Source organism: Lissotriton vulgaris, chromosome 1_2, assembly GCF_964263255.1.
Source record: "Lissotriton vulgaris chromosome 1_2, aLisVul1.2, whole genome shotgun sequence".
Lineage (NCBI taxonomy): Eukaryota > Metazoa > Chordata > Amphibia > Caudata > Salamandridae > Lissotriton > Lissotriton vulgaris.
The window spans coordinates 108,923,671-108,946,071 of NC_141686.1; the positions used below are offsets into that span (position 1 = coordinate 108,923,671).

The following is a 22,401-nucleotide window of genomic DNA, read 5'->3' on the forward strand; positions in this document are numbered from 1 at the left end:
TGAACGGAGTTCGTTCCATGTTCAGTAGTCTGGAGCGTCGTGTAGGCCCGTCCGCGCCGACAGCACGCGGAAGGGCGGCAAGAGTTCGGAGCTGACGAACAAGCAAACCCGAACGATGGACAATACCGACGCTAAGCCTAAAGACCTTTTGGTCTCAAGTTAGGAAAGTTAAACAACTATCGATTCCGACAGAGGGAACCGAAACACATCCGAACCCAATGGCGGAAAAAAACAATCTGGGGATGGAGGTGATGCCCATGCGCACTGTAGTCCAGGGGAGGAGCCACCTATCTCGTGATACTTCGAAGACTCTTCCAGGACAACAATGTGCAATCATCCGGACCCAACACTAGGCGGCGATCTATGCACAGATATGAATTCAGCAGCCCACATGCCTCGAACCTTTAAATATGTGAATTAAACATGTCTGCTATACAAAAAACTATTTTGTTTAATAGACTAAACGTTTGTTCCTTATGTAATAAGAATCTAGCTCACATATAGGGTACACATGACCTGAACTTTCCTTTTAGTTCACCATAGTTCAGTTTTGTCAACAGGGCAGTGGTGGTAAAGTTTCTCAGTTCATGTTTAAAAACTCACTTGCAATAAATATATTACTGAAGCATGATGTGATAGCGCGCTGTCATTTACAAACAGCTCATTTTCCATTCAATGCTCACAAACATTCCCACTAACATGCAATTTTACTGATAAAACTATATAGGGTATAGACAATAATCTGATGAAATTAGGTTTCAGCTAAAATATGTATAATTTGCACATCACCATGTAAAGTGTTATGATTTTTGTTTTCATCATCAAATATTTTTTTCAATCAAATAGTTACAGAAAATATGCTTCCACAGCTACTGAAATATATTTTCAAATGTTCACACAGTCCATTTACAAGCTATTTGTAGAAAACGCCTAACCCCCTACTGCCTTTCATTTCACACTCTTTGTACAGCATGATTGTTAGGCAGTTCACTTTACAAAATCCTCCACCTTTGCAGTCAGAGAAAGAAAAGTAAACACCAACCTTGAAGATAAAATAAGCAACAAGGAATATGTTTTGAGGAATTGCCCATCTCCATATGCTCTGTGCTATTTGAGAGGGCTGTAGAGAGTGCGTCCCCCCTTGTTTTTGTAGATAATACATCACTGTTATATAAAACAGCTTTGCCTGATATGTGTTTCTGGAATGCTTTTAATGCCAGAAAGATTGCAAGCTCCAAATGATTGAGGTGGAGTAGCTTTTGCTGAGGTGTCCATTTGCCCTGTATGGTGTGATGTAATAGATGAGCTCCCCAGCCAGTGAGCGATGCGTCTGTCGGTAACAAGATTTGTGGAACCGGCTCTAGGAACGGACGCCCTTTGGAAAGGTTTTGGGTGTTCCACCACTGCAGAGAGCGATGTGTGTGGCCGTCCACCAACACCAGATCTGTTAGCTGACCTTGAGCTTGGTTCCACTGACGTGCCAAGCATTCCTGTAAGGGGCACATCTGGAGTCTTGGATTAGGTACTATGAATATGCAACAGGCCATCATTCATATTAGTTGCATAAACACTTGAGCTGGAAGTGAGTGCTGCGGTTGGAATTTTGTTATAAGGGCCTGCATACTTCTAGCTTGGCAGGATTGGAATATGCAAGGCCTTTTGAGGTGTATAATTTGGCACCTAGATATTGTTGGATGCGGGACGGCTGGAGGTGAGACTTTGGGAGATTTATTGTAAATCCTGAGTCGTGAAGTAGTTGGATTGTGGTGTGTGTGTGATTTGCACACTGAGTATGTGACTTAGCTTTTATGAGCCAGTCTTCCAAGTATGTTGTCTTCTTAAGTGGGTTGCTACAACTGCTAGACATTTTGTGAATACTCTGGGTGCTGTGGTGACTCTGAATGGGAGAACCTTGAATTGGTAATTCTGACTGTCCACTAAAAATTGAAGATATTTCCTGTGGGCAGGGTGAATGGGAATGGGGAAGTAGGTGTCCTTGAGATCTAAAGTGGCAAGGAAATCACCTTGTTTGGGTAGAGGAAGAACCTGTTGAAGAGTGACCATATGAAAATGGTCTGATTGGATGTATAGGTTTAATGGTCTGAGGTCCAAGATGGGTCTCAGGGTTCCATCCTTCTTTGGAATTTAGGTTTTGTGTAGGGTTTTCACATATACAGGAAGATTGGCACCCAGCTGGTAGCGGTTAAAAGTTTGAGCAAAAGCAATAGAAATGTACGGTGCCACATGGTCAGAGGAGACCCCAAAACCTCTGCAAGTAGTGGCCAGGGCCCACTAGTAAATACAACAAAAGTCCTGTGCACACGTTGAGGTAAGTATATACATGTAGTCAAAAGGTGAAGAACAGTTCGTATTAAATGAGACAAGGTAGACACACTTCAGTGATTTTAAGCTTAGAAGCATATTTGAACCTTCCTTTCTGGAAGGATGACGTCAAAGAGAAACAACCAGCCGACACGTGTTTTTTCAAGCGGGTACTACGAGGAGGACATTACCTGTCTCTCCTGCTCCGGTTCGCAAGATCGCTTTCAAGACGGATGTACCCGCCCGCCTGATTTGCGTATTACAGAGGCACTTTCTGGTATTTTACCCGTTACCCATTCCCGCCGGGTCGGAATTATCACCGGCTTTTCGACACAACACCTCATGACTTGAACACAGCCCTGAAGAGTCACAGGTGAAGTACCCGCTTGACGAACCACGTGTCGGCTTCTTTGGAATTTGAAAATACAGGGAGTAAACCCCTGTGTTTTGCTGGTGCAGGGGAACTGGTTCTATTGCATGTTTGTGCAGGAGGGAAAGTGCCTCTTGTTTCAGAAGCGTTAAATGCTCTGTTGACATTGGACGCTGTTGGGTGGTATGTTTGCGGGAGTTAAAGTGAGCTCCAGGCAATACCCAGATTGGATGATTTGTCTCACCACCTGTCCATGTTGATAGTGTTCCAGACAGGTAGGAACGGTGTCAAACTTCCCCCGACCGGAGTAAAATGGTACGGGGGAGCGGTGGGAAGTCATTGTTTGGCGGTGGCAGCAGTGTGAGTATTGGTAGTTTTACCTCTACCCTTGTTGTTATTGCTCCTGTAGCCTCCTCTGTAATAACCTCTGGTAGAGGAGGTCTGTGTGGGACTCTTACAGGAAGTGGAGGAGTTATTGGTGTTAAAGCCTCTAGAGGTGCCCCGATACGAGGAGCGGAGAAAGGAACTTCTGGGAGCTTGCGATTGCAAAGCTCCCATTGATTTGGCAGTATAAGTATCTTTTTTCATTTTTTCTAAAGATGAATCTACCGTAGGTCCAAATAAGTGTTCTTGGTCAAAGGGTTGGTTCAGTATGGTAGTCTGAACCTAGGGTTTGAACCCTGAAATCCTTAGCCAGGCATGTCTGCGTAAAAGGACACTGGTATTAATAGCTCTGGAGGATATGTCTGTTGCATCTGGAGCACATCGAATGTAGGTATTGGTTACTAGTTTACCTTCCTGTATGAGATCATTGGCCCTTGTTTTATATAGATCTTGAAGGTGTTTTAGTAGGGTCTCTAGTTCATCATAGTGCAACCTATCGTACCTAGCTAGTAAGGCCTGTGTGTTGGCAATTCTCCATATGTTGGATGCTTGTGATGCTGTTCTTTTAGCAGATGCGTACAAGAGTTTTGACTCCTTGTCGGGAGGTAGAGCATTGCCTGAGGTCTGAGAGTTAGCCCATTTCCTAGCGTTGGAGTCCACTAAGGAATCTAAGGGAAGCTGGCCTTTAAAGCGACCCTTGACCCTCGGGTAGGTTGCTTCCCCGCCGCTACAGCGTCTCCTGAGCCTGCCAGCCTTCTCCTGCACCCCCGTGTGCCAGCAGCCCCTGACCCTGCACCACCGATTTTCCCGCCGCTGAACCCCGCCGTTTTTTCCCGCCACTGACTCCCCCTGCGGCTCCGCCCCCCATGCCCATTGGCAGCCTGCCCTCCCACCTCCCAGCTGACCCCTCCTCCCCCTCCCACTTATGGAGACCGCGCAGCGACCGCGCCGAAGGCCTGCCAAAGGGAAGCCCGTCTGCCCCCGGCTTGGACTGCGCCCAGCGCCAGGACCCCTGACCCCCGAAGATGCCAGCCAGCACGATGGAGGTACGACGCCGCCACCCTCAACGCACTCAAACCTGACCGGAAACCCCGCCTGCTACTGAGCCACACCGAAACGCACCCACGGACCCTTCACCTGCCAAGCCTGCAAGTTCACCTGCCTCCGAACCATCACTGCACCCGAAAGGCCAGGCACCAGCAACAACCACCTCAAGTGCATCCTGCTCAACACCAGCTCGGTCCACAGACACACCATCGAACTCTGGAACCTGCTCGACTCAACATCTCCAGACGTCGCCTTCCTCACGGAAACATGGATGAACGCCTCCTCAGCACCCGACATCGCCATAGCCATCCCGGACGGATACAAGATCACCCGGAAGGACCGCGTCAACCAGACTGGAGAAGGCATCGCCATCGTCCACAGGAGCACCATCCGCATCAGGACCAACTCCGACGACACCCTCACCGCCGCCGAGCACCTCCACTTCCAGATACACACCGACCCCAAGACCACCCTCAGAGGCACTCTCATCTACAGACCCCCGGGACCATGCACACAATTCAGCGAAGCCATCGCAGACTTCATCAGCCCGCACGCCCTCGCCTTCTCTGACTACATCCTCCTGGGGGACCTCAACTTCCACCTGGAGAACAACAACGACAGCAACACCACTACCCTGCTGGACAACTTCGCCAACCTCGGACTCAAGAAACTGGTGAACACCCCCACCCATTACCCCGGCCACACGCTTGACCCTGTCTTCTCCTCCAGCAAGCACATCGCCTTCAGCCACTCCACCGGACTTCACTGGACCGATCACAGCTGCGTCCACTTCAGCTTCAAGAGAACCACGACCCACCACCACCCACAACAGGTTCCCAGCAGGAGCTGGAGCAAGATCACCGCCGACCAGCTCACCACCTCCCTCAGCCAGAACCCTCCCACCAACACGACGGACCCCAACGAAGCAGCCCGCATCTTCACACAGTGGCTCATCAACTGCGCCGACAACCTCGCACCACTGAAGAACCCTCCCAGCCGACACGGCAGCAAAAAAGCCTTGTGGTTTACCAACGAACTCAAAACATCCAAGAAAAACTGCTGCACCCTCGAAAAAGCCTGGCGCCACGACCAGAGCACAGAAAACATGACCGCCCTCAAGAACGCCACCCGCACACACCACCAGCTGATCCGCACCACCAAAAGGACATCATTCAAAGAACGCCTGGACAACAACACCCACAACAGCAAGGAACTCTTCAGCATCGTCAAAGAGCTCTCCAACCCCAGCGCCGGAAACAACAACATCACACCCTCGCAAGACCTCTGTGACACACTCGCCTCCTTCTTCCACCGCAAGATCGCCGACATACACAACAGCTTTGACGCACCAACCACGCACCCAACCACCGAAACAACGCCCACCACCACCACCCTCTGCAACTGGACCCCGGTCAGCACCGAAGACACCACCCGCACGATGAACATCATCCACTCCAGATTCCCTACTGACCCATGCCCCCACCACTTCTTCAACAAGGCCGGCTCCATCATCGCACCCCAACTCCGGAACATCATCAACATCTCCTTCAACACCGCCACCTTCCCGGAGAGCTGGAAGCATGCCGAGCTCAGCGCCCTCCTGAAGAAACCAACAGAAGACCCCACCGGCCTCAAGAACTACCGCCCCATCTCGCTCCTCCCTTTTCCTGCCAAAGTCATCGACAAAACCATCAACATACAGCTCACCGCCTTCCTCGAAACGAACGGATCCCTCGACCCCTCACAGTCCGGCTTCCGAGCCAACCACAGCACCGAGACCGCCCTCATCGCAGCCACCGACGACATCAGATCCCTGCTCGACAACGGGGAAACAGCTGCCCTCATCTTCCTGGACCTCTCTGCAGCATTCGACACAGTCTGCCACCGCACCCTAATACAGCGCCTCAGCAACATCGGAATCCAAGGGAAAGCACTGGAGTGGATCACCTTGTTCCTCGCCGGAAGAACCCAGAGTGTCCGCCTCCCCCCGTTCCGATCCGCGGCCACCGAAGGCATCTGCGGCGTACCTCAAGGATCCTCGCTCAGACCCACCCTCTTCAACATCTACATGAGCCCCCTCGCAGCCATCGCACGCCAACACAACCTTAACATCATCTCATACGCCGACGACACCCAGCTGATCCTCTCCCTCACCAACGACCCGGCCAACGCCAGAGCCAGCTTACACGAGGGAATGAAGGACGTCGCCGAATGGATGAACAGCCGCCTGAAGCTGAACTCAGACAAGACGGAAGTCTTCATCCTGGGATCATCCCCCTCCGCCTGGTATGACTCCGGGTGGCCCCCTGCCCTGGGCACCACCCTCAAGCCAACGGACCACGCACGAAACCTGGGCTTCATCCTGGACTCCGCCCTCGCAATGACCAGACAAGTCAATGCCGTATTGTCATCCTGCTTCAACACCCTGTGCATGCTCCATAAGATCTTCCGATGGATCCCCCCCGAAACCAGGACGACGGTCAACCAGGCACTCGTCACCAGCCGAATGAACTACGGGAACACCCTCTACGCGGGAACCACTGCCAAACTACAGAAAATCCTTCAACGCATACAGAACGCCTCCGCACGACTCGTCCTGGACATCCCCCGCCACAACCACATCTCCGCCCACCTGAGAGACCTGCACTGGCTCCCCGTCAGCAAGAGGATAACGTTCAGACTCCTCACCCACGCACACAAAGCTCTCCACGACCTGGGCCCCAAATACCTCAACAACCGCATCACTTTCTACACGTCCACCCGCCAGCTGCGATTGACCAGCCTCGCCCTTGCCACTGTACCACGCATCCGCAGAGCCACCGCCGGAGGAAGACCCTTCTCCTACCTGGTGGCCAAGACATGGAGCTCCCTCCCCATCCACCTACGGCTGACGCAGGACCATCTCTCCTTCAGGAAGCAACTCAAGACCTGGCTTTTTAAGCAGTAACAGACCCCCCAGCGCCTTGAGACCCTTCCGGATGAATAGCGTGCTTTACAAATTGTTCTGATTGATTGTATGCAGGGTCAGTTGGGGCAGCCTTGTACTTTTTTTCTATCCTGGGGTTAATGACTCTAGCCCTTACGGGGTCTTTAAAGACTTCAGGATCGTGTTTGATTACCCCTTTTAACATTGGGAGGATGGAGATGGACCTTTGAGATGCTGCAAAAGTGTCCACGAGGAAGTCTTCTTCTATAGGGTCTGTATGTAAATTTACCCCGTGGTATTCTGCAACCCTGTGTATAAGCTGAGTGAATCCAATAGTGTCCTCTGGAGGGGATGGTCTAGATGGGTAGACATCCTCTTGTGGTACATTAGGAACATCTGGCGTTCCATAATTTTCCCATGGGTCATTTGGGATGTAAGGATGACTAGGTTCCCCTAGAGGTTGATCATCCCCTTCGTCACCAGTGGTACCGTCATCATCTGGAGGTGGAAGAGATTGTGAGGGTACTGGAGATGGGATAGGTGAGATGTATTGTGGAGGAGGAGGTGAAGAAGGAATACTTAAAGGAGATTTAGCAATGTATTTTTTTTCAAAGGAATTGGAGGTGGTGTAGGTTTGTCCATTTTCCTTTTGTTGGAAGGACAAATTCGAAGATGACCTGTTTCTGGGTCTTTTTCCTGAGTTTCGGTGCTGATTTTTTCGGGTCCGAGGGCTTGTGTGGCACAGTTTTTGGAGTTGTCTTATGCTCCTTAGGTTTGGAATCAGGAGTTTTCTTAGGTCTTGAAGGTTTGCTTGGGGTCTTTGGAAACAGTTGCATGGTTGGCTCTGATGATGTTTTTAGGATCCGAAGTGTGTGTGCCATGTGTCTTTGGAACTGGTTGTTTTTCTAATTATAATGATTTTTTTGGATCTGAATGCTAGTGGTTTTCGGAACCGGTTGTTTCCTTAGTTCATAGGATTTTTTCAGATCCGAAGGCTCAGTGTCTGTAGATTTCGGTGCCGAATGCACCGATGTGGAACCAGGCTTCGATGCGGACGAAGACAATGGTTTTCTCTTTCGGTTTGTCTTTTGTTGTCGGTGCCGAGGATGGGTTTTGGCGCCGACGGTAGGCTGGCTCGATCCTGAGAGGCCTGAAGGCTTATATGTGGACTTCTTTGCCGGGCATGAAGGCAGGGCGTGGGAAATTGTATACCGGTGTGCACCTAGGCCCGAAGGTGAAGGTGTTACCGAAGCCTTTGAATGGATGGGTGGGGGTCGATGTCAGGACTTACGACCCGTTGTCCCGGAGTGATGTCTTTGACGTCGGATTCTTCGTCTTCAGAGGCGCTAAACGTGCCTTCTTCCATCTGCTCTTGGTCCGGTACATTGATGCCTTTTTAGAAGATGACGTCCGGTATCGATGTTGATGATCGAGCCATGCTTCTTCAAGCTAGACGATCTCTTATGGTTTTCTTGGAGCGGAAAGAGGCGCAAGCTGGACAGTCTTTGGCCTCATGCTCAGATGCAAGGCAGAGGTTACACACCTCATGAAGATCGGCGAGTGGAAACTTGGATCCACATTGAGGACACTTTTTAAAGGGAGTCACTTCCATGAGCCAAAAGGCCTGATGGCGCAGATGGGCCCGAAGGCCTGCTTTGACAAGAGGAACCTAAGAGTTGAGGTTTGTAGAGATGAGCGTCGAAAGGATAACGTGATCGAAAACAATACCGAAGAGAGGGTAAGGATTGCGCGTCTAAAGTTAAATCGGTAAAGACACCGAACTGGAACGCGTCGAACACATCCGAGCCCGATAGTAGAAAAAAACAATCCGAAGATGGAGTTGATGCCCATGTGCACTATTGTTCCGAGGAGGAGTCACCTATCTTGTGACTTCCAATGACTTGTTCCAAGACAATAACAAACTGCAAACATCCGGGCCCAACACCAGATGGCGATCTATGCAAAGTGTGTGATCTGCAGCTCATATGCCTCGAACATTAGATTTAAAGGCATCTTTATTGCTCATTCACTTTCTGGGTAAGCAGAACACCTGTTGTTTGTCAGTTCACTAGAACGGGCCAGTAGGTCCTAAAAATAGATTGCCCTGATAAATCTGACTTGCCATGGCAAGTGGGGTAGTAGATTTCTCAAGGCCTGAAGAGAGTGCCCTTTTGAACCTCCATCATTGCTGGCCAGTGCGGTGCAAGTCTTGAGTATCTGCTCACTGCTCCCCTGTAAGGTTAAAATGACAAACATAAGCTATCCTGACTATGAAGATTTAATCGGAACAGCTCTGGTGATTTTCTCTGCCATCATTTCCAAAGCACATTATTCATCTAGGAGCTGTGAGAACTGTAATACGTTACCTACATTTGATAGAAATTCCAGAGAGTAATGTTCTGGATCCTCTGAACCTTCGAGATGGAATGCTGCGGCATGGTCTTTTTGAAGGACTTCTCAATTTCCTTGAATTCCATGGAGTGCTTGCTGACCTCCACCAACTATAACATACAAACATCTTTGTGAGTCTGAAATCTGGAGGGAATGTATTCCACTCATTCATAATACAAATCTGCTGATTAAGGCACATCATGGATAATCCTCAGATTATCTACAGCCTAAACACCACGACCACAATACTCAGAGAAATGCCTGTGCTAGGTGTAGCTTCCATTTCAATGTGTTGGTCAAACCCAGAAGAGTGCTGCATAGGTAGGTAGGGCAGAGTAGTATCAGAGATGTTGTAGAAGACCGCTACAACTGCAGAGTTCCAACTTTTTTTTAAATGCCAGGTGCCATGTTAAAAATTGTAATTCCTTGTCATACAGATGAAAGAAAGAAATCGTGATTCTCTGGGCGGTGCATTATAACTCTACCTCTGGCGGTGCAGCCGGCAACATCTGTTCGCTACTCCATAGCTAGTTGAGAAGAAGGGGTGTCAAAAGCACGGCACAGTAATTGTGATTGCATTTAAGAAAATGTGCTTTTCTAAACCGTAACCAGTTCTTTTGTTGAGTGATTAACTACATAGTTTGTCTCGCTTACATAAATTCTAATTAGATGCAGATTCAAGACTGATTCTATAAGCCAATCTGCATCTATATGACATGGCTTGAACTGGAATTCACACAGACCACTTAACACAAAATATCAATTTTTTATGCAAATATCATTCTCGTGTTGATCATTCAGTGCAAATCATTCACCTGTTCGTGCAAATGGCAATGCACAATTGACCATTCACCAGTTCCATTCATTGCATCCAAACTGTTTTACTACTGCAAAAAAAGTGAGTTTGGGGAAGAATGCTAGATTATACCTTGTATCCCACGTCAGGTACAGCTGTGCTGTCCCAGTATCCTGGAATCCCTTTGGTTAAAGAAGCCGGCTGGTTTGCTGTACCTTTAGATCTGGTGCTTGATAAGAGAAAGTAAATGCTAAGTTAATATCGCTGATGCATCTCCTGCTTTCTTCATTCCAATTCAAGGAACCACCATCTCCTGAGTGTCTCCCCTAATGCTTGCTTCACACTTCTTGCTCCTTCATCCCACACATTCAAATTTACATCTGCCCCCATGCCTCTTTTTGCACCTGATACTGTTCCACAATAAACCAAGACCATCTTACGGATGTGTTTATCGCAGCTGACAAATTTTCATGCAAAGAACATCAGTTGGATCCAATCTTGCCTGTTGGTCAATAGCAATTCACATGTAGGGAATTGTAGTTTGCATTCCTTACTACCAACGCAAGACCTCTTATTCCAACATGCAGACTACTTTAAGTTAGAAAACCCCGCCCGGCTATGGGTGGCATGTGACACACGACCATGTGGCAAGTATGGCGCATGGACATATGCTTCCATCATTGAATTGGACATCCACTCCACCCTCCTTAGCTCAGAGACAGTAAAACCTGTACAGACCTTTCTTACTTTACACATAAAATCACAGCAATTTTAAAGAGCTGACTGACAAGCCAGATCGTCCACAAACGGACAATGCTCACAATGACCTGCACTAAGACATTTCACTTTTTTGCACTGAACACCTTGTGCCTTCAGGCACAATGAGAAAATCACTAGGCCAAATACAAAACAGTAACATGGGGATAAAATAAAATAAATATCTGTACCCAGAGATAAAATGGAGCTAATTTAAAATGTGCACTTTTTATTGCTTGCCTACCAACAGTATATGCTGAAGCCAGGGTTTACTCCAAACTGAGCCTTGACCACATTCTGTAAGGAATTGTAGCAGAGAAAAATGATGCATACTGATTTTGCATAATATCGCAACATATACATAAGGAGTAGAACAAACTTATTTCTGCTCTTTTCAATCATGGTAGACATGACTAAGTGTGAAGTAAAACCTGCATGCACAATTTCTTATTACAAGAGCAACAAATATAGGGAAACCTCTGTTTCGATGATTAGATGATTCCCTAACGGGCAAGCAAAAAAAAATGGTGAGCTGTTTATCGGTTCCATCATTTTTAACAAAAGTAAAACGCTTATGCAATATGACCCCATGAGTCTACACACTATATGCCAAACTGGATCCTTTGCTGCATAAGGCTTCAACTGAAAGGCAGTAGTGCAAAGACCAGATTCAATACTCAGTTAGTCATGCTTTGACATCAGTGCAGTGTAAAACCAGGCCATGAAGCTGGTTCACAGATAGACACTGGTTAGTCATCTGCCTCAGATAACTGAAGAAGTGGCCAGAAGAGAAGATGATAGCTCAATATTCCGACTGTCTTCTTCTGCCTCCCTCTGGTGCTCACAGACCTGAGGGAAGGTGGCGGAGGCTCTCATGCCATCAACCACTGCCTTCCCTGCCACCGGCAGTGAAACTATTAAGCATGAATTATTCATCCAATCACATAAACTATTGATCATAATAACAATATAATACGTACCTTGGCTTTAACTTATATACGTCCTCCTTGGACACAAATCTTGGTCTCCTGCGGACTTCTTTCTCTGTTTTGTAAATCAAATTCTTCTGAATCATGTCTTTGAAACAGGAAAAAAAGAGTTTATGAAATAAGTCTGGTGCTACAGAGGTGGAAATAAATCTTTACACTGAAATCCCACAATTTAGTAGAACACGTCTGTTAAGAGTAGTATTCCTATTTCAAGTTCTTATCTTTCAAAATTATGTGCGCACACCACTACCACCCATTGTACCTCCAATAATTGGTCCTTGCTATTAAAATAAGTATAGAAAACAAAACCAGACCACAAGCACATTTTAATAAAAGTGCAAGCTCATCGTGGTATCCACCATCAAACACAAGACCAAGGGCCCGATTACGATGTCAGACAGACCGCCACAAACGGTCTGTCAGTGGCGGTCCGTCCAACATCTGGTGCCGAGGTTTTACCGCTGCATTATGATGAGGGTGGTTGGAGGCAGCGGGCTGAGGAACCGACTGGCCATTCAGATGGGCTCAACGAGCCTGTTGGACTATCGGTCGGAGCGTAATACCCTACAATAGAGGCAGTGCCCGCTCAGACCCCGCCGTAGGGATTATGATGCCCCTTTCCGACGGCTTTTCCATGGCGATTTGACTGCCATGGAGAGGCTTTCGGAAAAGGTCTTTGGGGGTCCCTTGCAGGACCCCTGTCCCCTCTGGGCCACCGCTATCGGGCCTGGAGGTCTCCTGTGGGGCCACCTGAAACATTCATCCACCCTGTGCCAGGCATTGCATGGTGCCTGGTACACTGTGCAGGGATGTTTCCAAACATGCCTTTTTGCATTGAGGTTTGTGCTGTGACCCTTTTCTGGGCTGCAGCACAATCCTTAATGCATAACAGCATGTTTCCTATTGCCTACACAGCGGTCGGATTGTAGTCTAGAGGTTGGGATCGCCGTCTATTTGTCGGGCGGTTCGGATCCCGAAATGATGCTGGTCGGACGCTTGTCTGACCGGCATCGTAATGAGGGCCCAAGTGTTAACAAGAAGTATAACTTTTAAACCACCTTCTTTTTAACTTTTTATTTAAACCTGCTTCATGTGCTATTGCTGGTGTAGAGCTTCACTTATTCAATGCTTCCATTGCTGTTCCTAATGATTACAGTTGGGTCAAGTACAACTGACATACAAAAAGAGATCAACACTGATATACACCATAATATGAGAATGATACTATGATATATTTTGTACAACTCCTTGAGTGCAGCCTAACGCAGAAGAAGCTCGCTAGGTGGCTCACAAAAAATGAAAACTCCTGCTCATAAAAGAAATGTACTTGTGACTCCAGTTGTTGTCAAAGTTTATATCTTTTTTCTATGGGAGATTTCCCTTGCACAAACCAGGGGCAGCAAGTAAAAAGGACTATATGCCTGGTGCAAGATGAGAGGACGAAAGAGAAGAAGCTGGACAGAGCGTCATGTGTGAGGCATTTCAATGCAGAAGAGGCATGACGGGGTCACTGAAAGCATCTTTGTGATTTCCCCTTCCGCTAGGTAGAGATGCTGGCAGCACAAGAGGGGTCATGGGGAGAAGCGCACAGAGGCAGAAGAGAAGACTGCCACAAGGGTCTTCCTCTACCCTTGTAAAAAGTCCCGGAGGCTCTTAAAAATAGTCTAAATAGAAAGTTAATATGGCTTCCAGTGCTGAAACTAACTCTGCATTAAATATTGTTGAGTCAATCTTTGCAAACACATACTCACCAGAATCGACACAATATGTGTTGTAGGAAGATCAGAAGTGCAGCCCAAGTTGTGCTTCAGTACTGGGATTTGTGCAAATGCAAGAATTCTACAAACACGCAAGTACTTTATTTTAACTCCTCTCATATCTTTGAAAATCCTGATGACCACCGGACCCTTAAGGCCAGTTCTAAGGACTTCTGCCAAGGAGAGCTGGAGGACTACTGTCTTCAGCAGAACCCAGAGCCAGGTGGGAGAACAAATACATATTTGTCAGTCTGTGGGTGCCTACCTTTAGTTGTCCCTCTTCCAGAAACACATAGCCACCTGCTCCTCATTGGTTTGCATCAGGATTCCCAAGTACCTACGTAAGCCTTCCACTGAGGTTCTTGTGAGTGGTAATACGGTCTCATATTCTGCATTCAGTTTCCTGTTATCTGACTTCCTTTACCCTCTCACTTATGTTACAATATATTTGATTTAGATAAGGCTCAGTCACTGACCATCCTGGGACCTTTTTAACACCCTCTTGTTATTGATTCTTTGCATTGTGGTATTGAGGTTAAATTACATATGTTTTGTGATTTAGCCTCTTCACAGATTCATTACGTTATTTCTCTTACATGAAAACAAGCCCAGCCCAGAAGATCTTTACTACTTAAAAGTCTTGCAAATGAAAGATGCTTGAAGAGCACAAGTGTAGACGAACCCATTATTGCTAGAAAGTGTTGCAGGAGTTTCTGGGCTCGCCAACTCAGGTGAGCCCAGAACTCAGTAAGTCCTACAACAGCAAACCCAAAAGCACAGAATGTAGGAAGTGACTGACAAAAAGCAGAGAATAACTCTGATGCAAATAATCTGAACACTTTTATGTACTCCATTGCAGAAATCAAAAAATGACATAACGGTGGATGCCACATTACAGATCAGTTAAACTGAGACTATCTAGAGTGAAAAATATTAAAATGATCAATACGTGGTGCTCATCGTCAGCTGTGGGATCAGGTAAACATACAAAGGTGTCCCTCAACCAGTTGGAGTCCAACCCCGGGAATTTGATATCATGCCTGGAGGAGGTATCCAACTGGATGAACAAGTCACATCTGAAATTAAACAGTGATAAGACTGAGCTAATGCTCTTGGGCAACCCTTCTCCTTTAGCCCTCAAAGGTCTTTAGCCTCCCTCCCTAGGCCCGCCCCCGATGCACAAAGACGAAATCAAAAGCTTGGGGATCTGGCTCGATAAAGCCCTCAACTTTAACACCCAAGCCTCAAAATTCTCAGCAATTTGCTTTGTTTTGCTACGGAAGATCTTCCCCGTACTACCATTTGAGGCCAGAAAGATCATGATCCAGGGACTTATCCTATTCAGGCTGGATTTTGGTAATGCTTTGTAACTGGGCTCCCCCCAGTCAACCTTGAATACACTGCAGATCAAACAGAACTGTGCAGCTCGGACCCTTCTCCAAATTCCCCGTCGAACATCAGTTAGAGATGACTGAGGAGCCTACACTGGCTGCCAGTCCGACGAAGAATGGAATTCAAATCTCTGTGCACTGGGCAATCTAGGAAACTGGCCCTCCCATTAAAAGGTCCCTGGCATCCTCATAACTCCCTGCCAGGAACCTTTGATCATCCACTTCATCTTTATTGACGATCCCCAGGATCAGGAAAGCCAGATGCGGAGGCCGTGCATTTTCGTACAATGCTTCCAGGTTGTGGAACTCCCTTCCCTTCCATCTACGTGCAGAACCTTCTGCTGGCCTTTCGGAAAACACTAAAGACATTGCTCTTCTCAACCCCCATCTAGGCCTAGCCCACTCTGCCTGCTCATAGGGTCTGTCAGCGCTAGGACGCCTTAGGGTAACTACTGCACTATATAAATAGTCTTTCTATTCTATTCTATTCTAAGTAGGAACAATAAAAAAAAAATTTTTTAAAGAGTCTTTCTCCAGACGGAAGGCACCGTGTAATTTATGCATCAGTTTGCGGCTAGTCTAGATTCACTCGCTGTGCATTATACCACTTTCTCTTGGTTGGACTCAGAAAAGCATCTGTTTATTGGCTAGCGACTACAGGATCAGGTCAGACTGACTCATGGTGATTTCAAGCCGAAAAACCCAAGCACCAAACCTTTTTCCCAATGGATTGAATGTGAATGTATAATAGTCAAGCTGCTCAACTAGTATTACCAATAAGTAACTTGCTACATGTGCTGCATGAATACATTATACAGTCATGTACTATGTGAAAAGAAGACAGCAGGTAGGTTTGCCAACAACGTGATTGCGTTTGATGTCCGTAAACTCCCGGCAGCAAAAGCCGCTAGTCCCACACTCCGCATTCTAGACAGGAATACCCACAAGCCCCCACGAGCTCCCAGCTTCAACAACATTCCAGATGCCAATACACTCCCTTCCTTCACAACACAGCAAAATGGAAGCAATAAATGACAATAATAAGAGTAGTGAGGACCAAAATATGTACAGAAATAGCAAAACAAAAAACATACAGAAATAGCAATAACATAGGCACTTCTCATGGAATTGATACATAAAACCCATGAATAGACAAGAGTCTACTGCATGATGTAATCTTGAAACCTAGAGGGGGGAGTGCTCACTCTAGTAGAAACACTCCTCCCTGGCGCACAACTAGAGTGAACACCTAACTTACTATTTAGACTACCAGTCTTGGTTACGGGCAATGAGTGAATACCTATTCTCTCATTGACGTAACCAGCCTTGGATTCAGACATCACAGAAATTGCACACTTGTTCTATGTTTTACCGTTTTCCAACCCCACGATGTGATCCTTCACCTCACACACTCTCATTGGTGCCGAAAAGCATGACTCACCTTTACGGATAAAACCCACTTTCTTGACTCTTACCTAATCACCCACATTAACAGTAAGGGTACCAGCAGTGCCAGTCCTAGTACCATATTTAGCTTGAACAGCAGCTCTAACATCCACCACACTCATCAACTTCTCCTTATCAACACCTTTCCTGGACATCCAATCCTTATTCAACATGAAGGCTGCAACTCTACCCCTGAGCAGGGTGAACGGGGCCATGCCAGTGCTAATATGCGGGGTACTTCTCACAGCCCACAACATGTCGGTTATGGCCTCCTGCCACTGCAAACCATTAACCAAAGCCAGTTGCAAATGCTCCTTAATCACCTGGAAGCGTTCCACCGAGCCATTACTGCAGGGATAATAAGAAGAAGTGAGAATATGTTTAACTCCAGTGTCCTTGAGAAAGTCTGGCATTTCCCTGGACACTAATTGAGTACCATCGTCAGACACCAGCTCCTCTGGAAAGCGCTCTCTGAGAAACACATCTTGAAATTGATGATTGACAAAGAATTGACATTTTCCACATACCTGACCTCAGGTCACTTTCACATGTAGTCAATGAGGACCAAAGCATACGTAGGTGGTCTTCCAATCACCCCGAAGGGACCTGCAACATCAAAAGCAAGCTTGCACCAGGGTGAGTTTTTCACTACGACAGGATCCACACGGGAAGGATGAGTAACTTGTGACTTGTCGTTCAAAACACAAATGCAACAGTCATGAACACTGGGCCTGATTCACAAAAGTAATCTGAGACAAAATCCTAACTTTACGACTTTCAGTGTTCACAAAAGGGACACTGCCGAACTGTGAAGAATTTAGCTGTTTTCTTCAAGGGATAAGACTACACAGAGTGAGTCTGAACTATGCTCGGCCAAGGTCCACCTCTCGAGTGGTCCGCTGAACACCCTATGCCCCTCAGAGTTGAACATCTCCGAACATATACAGCCCTACCGCTGTAAAAACAATACATCATGGAGTTTGTTGCAAACTGTGTATGAACCCACTACTCGCAACATGTTGATCGTCAATGCCTCTCTTTTGCAAGGTGCTATTCCGGGTTGCCTTAAATCAGGTCAGGTATTCCCGATCCTAAAGAAACCAAATGTGCATCCTACTGACATTCTTAACTTTCGACCAATCACTAACATCCCCACATTGGCAAAACTTTTGGAAAATGTGTGCTCGCCCAACTTTGTCATCACATTGATCATTCCCAACTCCTGAACCAATGACAATCTGGTTTCCGCCCAGGTCATAGCACAGAGTCGGCACTAACGCACATCGTGGATGATGCGCTTAGAATGCTGGATAACAATGAGTTGTGCATACTGATCCTTCTCGACCTTTAGTCAGCATTGACACTGTCAAACATGATCACCTAATTGACCTCCTAGAACACACGATGGGGTGGTCCGGGCCGGTTTTATGCTATTTCTCTTCGTTCCTTCAGAACAGATCCCAATGTTTCTAGGTGGACCAATCCTTGTCCCTCCCTGCACCAGTCACCTTGGGAGTTCCACAAAGTTCTGCATTGTCCCCCACACTCTATAACCCGTTCATGGAGCCTCTGATGGAAATTTTAAAATCATCCAGCATTAGATATCATATGCATGCAGATGATACCCAACTATACCTGAAGATCACCTCCCCCGAAGACATCCAGTCCCTCAACTTAGTCCTGCTGTAAACACAAAGCTGGTTGACACGCAATCTGAAGCTTAATGCTCTAAAAATGGAACAGTTCACGCCTCTTAATTGTAGTCCACACCTCGTGGACTCGGCATCATCTCTGGGTATCATTCTAGACAAAAGCCTGAACATGCAGAAGCACATCAGTTACCTTTCCAAAGGAGCAAACTCTCAACTCAGTTTACTTAGGAAACTCAAACCCTTCATCCATGCTCATGACCTCAATGTTACAGTACAAGCATTAGTGATCTCAAAGTTTTACTATGGTAATGGAACACTTTGTGGCTTGCCTAGAGCGAGGACGGCTCCTCTTAGTGCTACCCTAAATTATTCTGCCAGGCTTTTAACTGGTACAACGAAATACCACCACATCTCTCCGGACTTGCAGGAACTGAATTTGCCTCCTTATGAAGCTCGGATCTAGTTAACAAGCATTATTATGGTCCTATGCAGATACACACCGTCTGGTGAAAAAATCGGAGGGCACAGAAATGCGAGCATAGTTATGGTCATATGAAGGTACATATAGTCTGGGATAACATATTCTGCATCTAAATGGACAATGAGTAAAGTGTCTAGGGCAATTACAATAACAGGCATTACAGACAGGGCACAAGTCCTAAACAAGCGTTGGCAAAGCAGGCAAGTCTTCCGTGCTGAAAGTGAAACCAGCCCTCGGCATTGCTGTGGTAGGGGGGGGGGGGGGGGGGGGGGGGAGAGGCAAGCAGGGAACAAGTTAAACGAGGTCTGGCAGGGAACAGATGGCCTGGGTGTGAAGCAGGGGGCGGGGCAGCGCTGGGGAAGCCTGTGGGAGGGTGATTGATGTCTTTGATGTGGGGAGGGAGGAGAGCCTTTTGCGAGCCTGCAGGAGAAATGCTGCCGATGCGCGTGCATGTTTGATCACGTGGTTCACGTGAACTGCATGAAAACCGTGGGGCTGAAAGCCCGTGGTTTGAAGAAGATTTTCGCCACTTGAATTCTCGCTCCGCTCGATGCGCTTGCGCATATCGATAGGTCGCGAGACCTAAAAATAGCATGCATGGCTCACAAAGACCCCGCTGTACCTTACGCAGAAACTGGAATTCTCTTGTGGTTCTAGAGCCTCCAGAAGCGCCAGCACTCTTTAGCTTAAACCTCAAAAATTCAAGAAAAAAAGGACCTATGACCGAGCCTTCTCGGGATGGCTACGAGGATCTGGAACTCCCTTCTCCCCGAAGTCAGGGTGAACCCTTCTACCGTCTTCTTCAAAAAAGAGGTCAACGGGCTTGTGATGAAGAAATTTCTGCCTTAGCATGGCTCCGACATCGGATTCTGGGTCCATACCCGTTGTCTCTGGCTCAGCCACTTGGGCCACAATTAGGTCGGACAATTCTAGACTGTGATTTTGCCTATTGGTGTGTCTACTTTCCCCTCACAAGATTGTTTCACAATTTTAGACTTTGATTTGGTCGATTGGTCTTTTCTGTTTTGTATGTTTATACCCTTTATTGCATAATCTTTAATATACCCTTATGATGCATTTTTGTAAAGTGCTCTGATTCCCTCGCTGGTCATGTTCGAGCTATATACAACCTTCAAAATAAATAAACAAAAGGGATTTAGTAGTAGTAAAATTAGGATTCCTAACTTTACTACTATTAAATGCCTTTTGTGAATACCAAAAGTAGTAAAATTAGGTTTTTTCTCAGTTTAATAACAGTAAAGTTAATAATCCTAACTTTATTACTAATAAATGCCTTTTGTGAATACCGAAAGTAGTAAAGTTAGGATTTTGTTTCAGATTACTTTTGTGAATCGGCCCATAGTGTTCGACATCCCTGTCTAACCCGGGCCACCAAAAATCAGCCCTGACCCTGCGTTTCATGGCACAAATTTCCAGATGTCCTTTGTGAGCTAAATCTAAGATCTTCTTCCGCATCACACAGGAACCACCAACAAACCACCTCTCCTTAAAACACCATCAACCACAGACAATTCCTCTCCGACCCTTTTGTAAGGAATTAACTTGGACAGACAGTCCTTGTTGTTGGGCCACACTCCAGTGATAAAATCAACAACCATTCTGATCTTTACATCACATGGCATGCAACCATTCTTGCTCAGAAAGTGCACCTCCCGCTGTATTCTCCAGCGAACACACAGCACAAACCATTTCTAAGTCATCAGATGCCCCCACACACTCACCTCCCGTAAAAAGGTAACCTGGACAAACAGTCAGCTACATGATTTTTCGCACCTGCAATACTTTTCCAGGCGGTAATAAAACTCTTTTAGTCTGTATTGCCACTATGCTGTACGTGGAGTAGTCCTGCCACCTCCTTTAGTAGTGAAAAGATCAATCAAGGACTTGTGATCAGTTCTTAAAATACATTTATTGCCCCACAAAAAATTCTTGAAGTGTTGGACAAACCACCACAAGGCTAAAGCTTCCTTCTCAGTGGAATAAATGCATTCTGCGCCCTTAAATGTTTTTAAAGCGAAAGCAATAGTTTCCTCATGACCATCACCATTTTTCTGCATGAGAACAGCACCTAAACCCACATTACTTGCATCCATAGATATGATGCACTGGTCTTTGATATTAAATAGTTTGAGGGGGCGAGCTTGAACAATTTCTTGGCTTATCAATTCAAAATTGTTGCTGGAATCGTCATCCCACACATACTTGACATTCTTCTTCAAAAGATTCTGCATAGACACTGTTTTACTTCAAAAGTTGCTCACAAATTCGGCGTAGTATTGTACCAACCTCAGAAAAGAGCGGAGCTTTCCCCATGTTCACAGGTGTGGGTGCATTTTGAATAACCTTAATAATTTTAAATTTGGGTTCCACTCCCCTGTCAGAGATATGGTGACCAAGGTAGTCCACGACCTCTTGAACAAACTTGCATTTGTCTCTTCTTAACGTCAGGCCACTAGACCTAACAGTAATTAAAACTTGCCTAACCCTGTCATCATGTTCCAACTCTGTTTTGCCATATATCAGAATGTTGTCTTGGAAGAACATGACTCCTACAGTGTCCTTGAACAAATTTTTCATCAATCGCTGGAACACTGCAGAAGCCGATGCAAGACCGAACACCATTCGGTTGTTGCGACAGGCTCCCTCTGGTGTAACAAATGACGTGAGGTGAATCTTTACATAGTTCGATTTGATGGTAGGCTGATGATATGTCTAGGGAAGTGAAAAACTTGACACCCTCCAAAGTAGCCAATGTCTCGTTCATGTTTGATAGAGGTTGGCGATCAACGCAGATGTTAGAGTTGAGATCTCTCAAGTCCACACACATCCTCAGGGATTTTTCAGACTAGCATGCTTAAACAATGGGGGCCAACCATTCGGAACGTTCAATGGGTTCAATAACGCCCATTTCACACAACTGTTCTAGTTCACACTAGAGTTCCTTCCGGAGACTTAGGGGTACTTTACACACATTGTGAGCTACAGCTTTAGCTCCTTCATTGAGCACAATTGTGATGCTGAAATCCCTTTAATTTCCCAAGATCTCCATTGAACACTTCAGGATAATTTTGTATCCACTGCTCATCCCACTCCAACAAATGTGCACCTTCCTTCACCACATACACTGTTCCAGTAGCCAAATCATCACCAAAAGCAGGGTTGACCATAAACTTCCCAAGAACTTCTATTCTCTTACCTCCATAAGCGAAAATTCTGATATTGGACTTCTGCAATTGGACGCTATCCAACCCCTCAAAATCATTTGCATTGATGAGAGTGAAAGGGGAGCCGGAATCAGCTAGAAAGCCAATACACTTCCCATTGACACTGACCTTACATGCGGGAGACTTCCTCTTGAGAGACCCTGCCATGGAAGATATTTCAACAACGCCTTCAGCATAGTCAGACGAAGACAATAACATCAATAACTAATAATTATCATCATCAGAGTGGACAATATCTTCTGCAATGGTTTTTACCATCTGTGCAGGACTTTTCTTCAAGGCAACAGCTTTACACATTCGAGCAAAATCACCCTTTTTGCCACATTTGAAACGTGTTTGGCTTAAGGCAAAACAAAACTTGGCAGTCCCCAAAAGTGATTTGCTCCCACAAGGGAAGCATTCAACTTCTCCTTGCTCCATTTTAACTTTGGGAGGATGTGTCATAGGA

General features: G+C 46.4%; 1 protein-coding gene across 2 annotated transcripts in view; it reads right to left on the reverse strand.

Moving 5' to 3' along the window:
- Positions 1-22,401, reverse strand: part of LOC147734644 (zinc finger CCCH-type antiviral protein 1-like) — a 172,380-nt gene that overhangs the window by 23,157 nt on the left and 126,822 nt on the right. For both annotated transcript variants that reach the window (XM_086952941.1, XM_086952942.1), the window contains 3 exons: positions 11,973-12,069; positions 10,369-10,465; positions 9,420-9,550 (listed from right to left, as the gene is read on the reverse strand). In XM_086952941.1, coding sequence (XP_086809067.1) covers positions 9,420-9,550; positions 10,369-10,465; positions 11,973-12,069 — 325 coding nt within the window. The remainder of the gene's footprint in view (positions 1-9,419; positions 9,551-10,368; positions 10,466-11,972; positions 12,070-22,401) is intronic.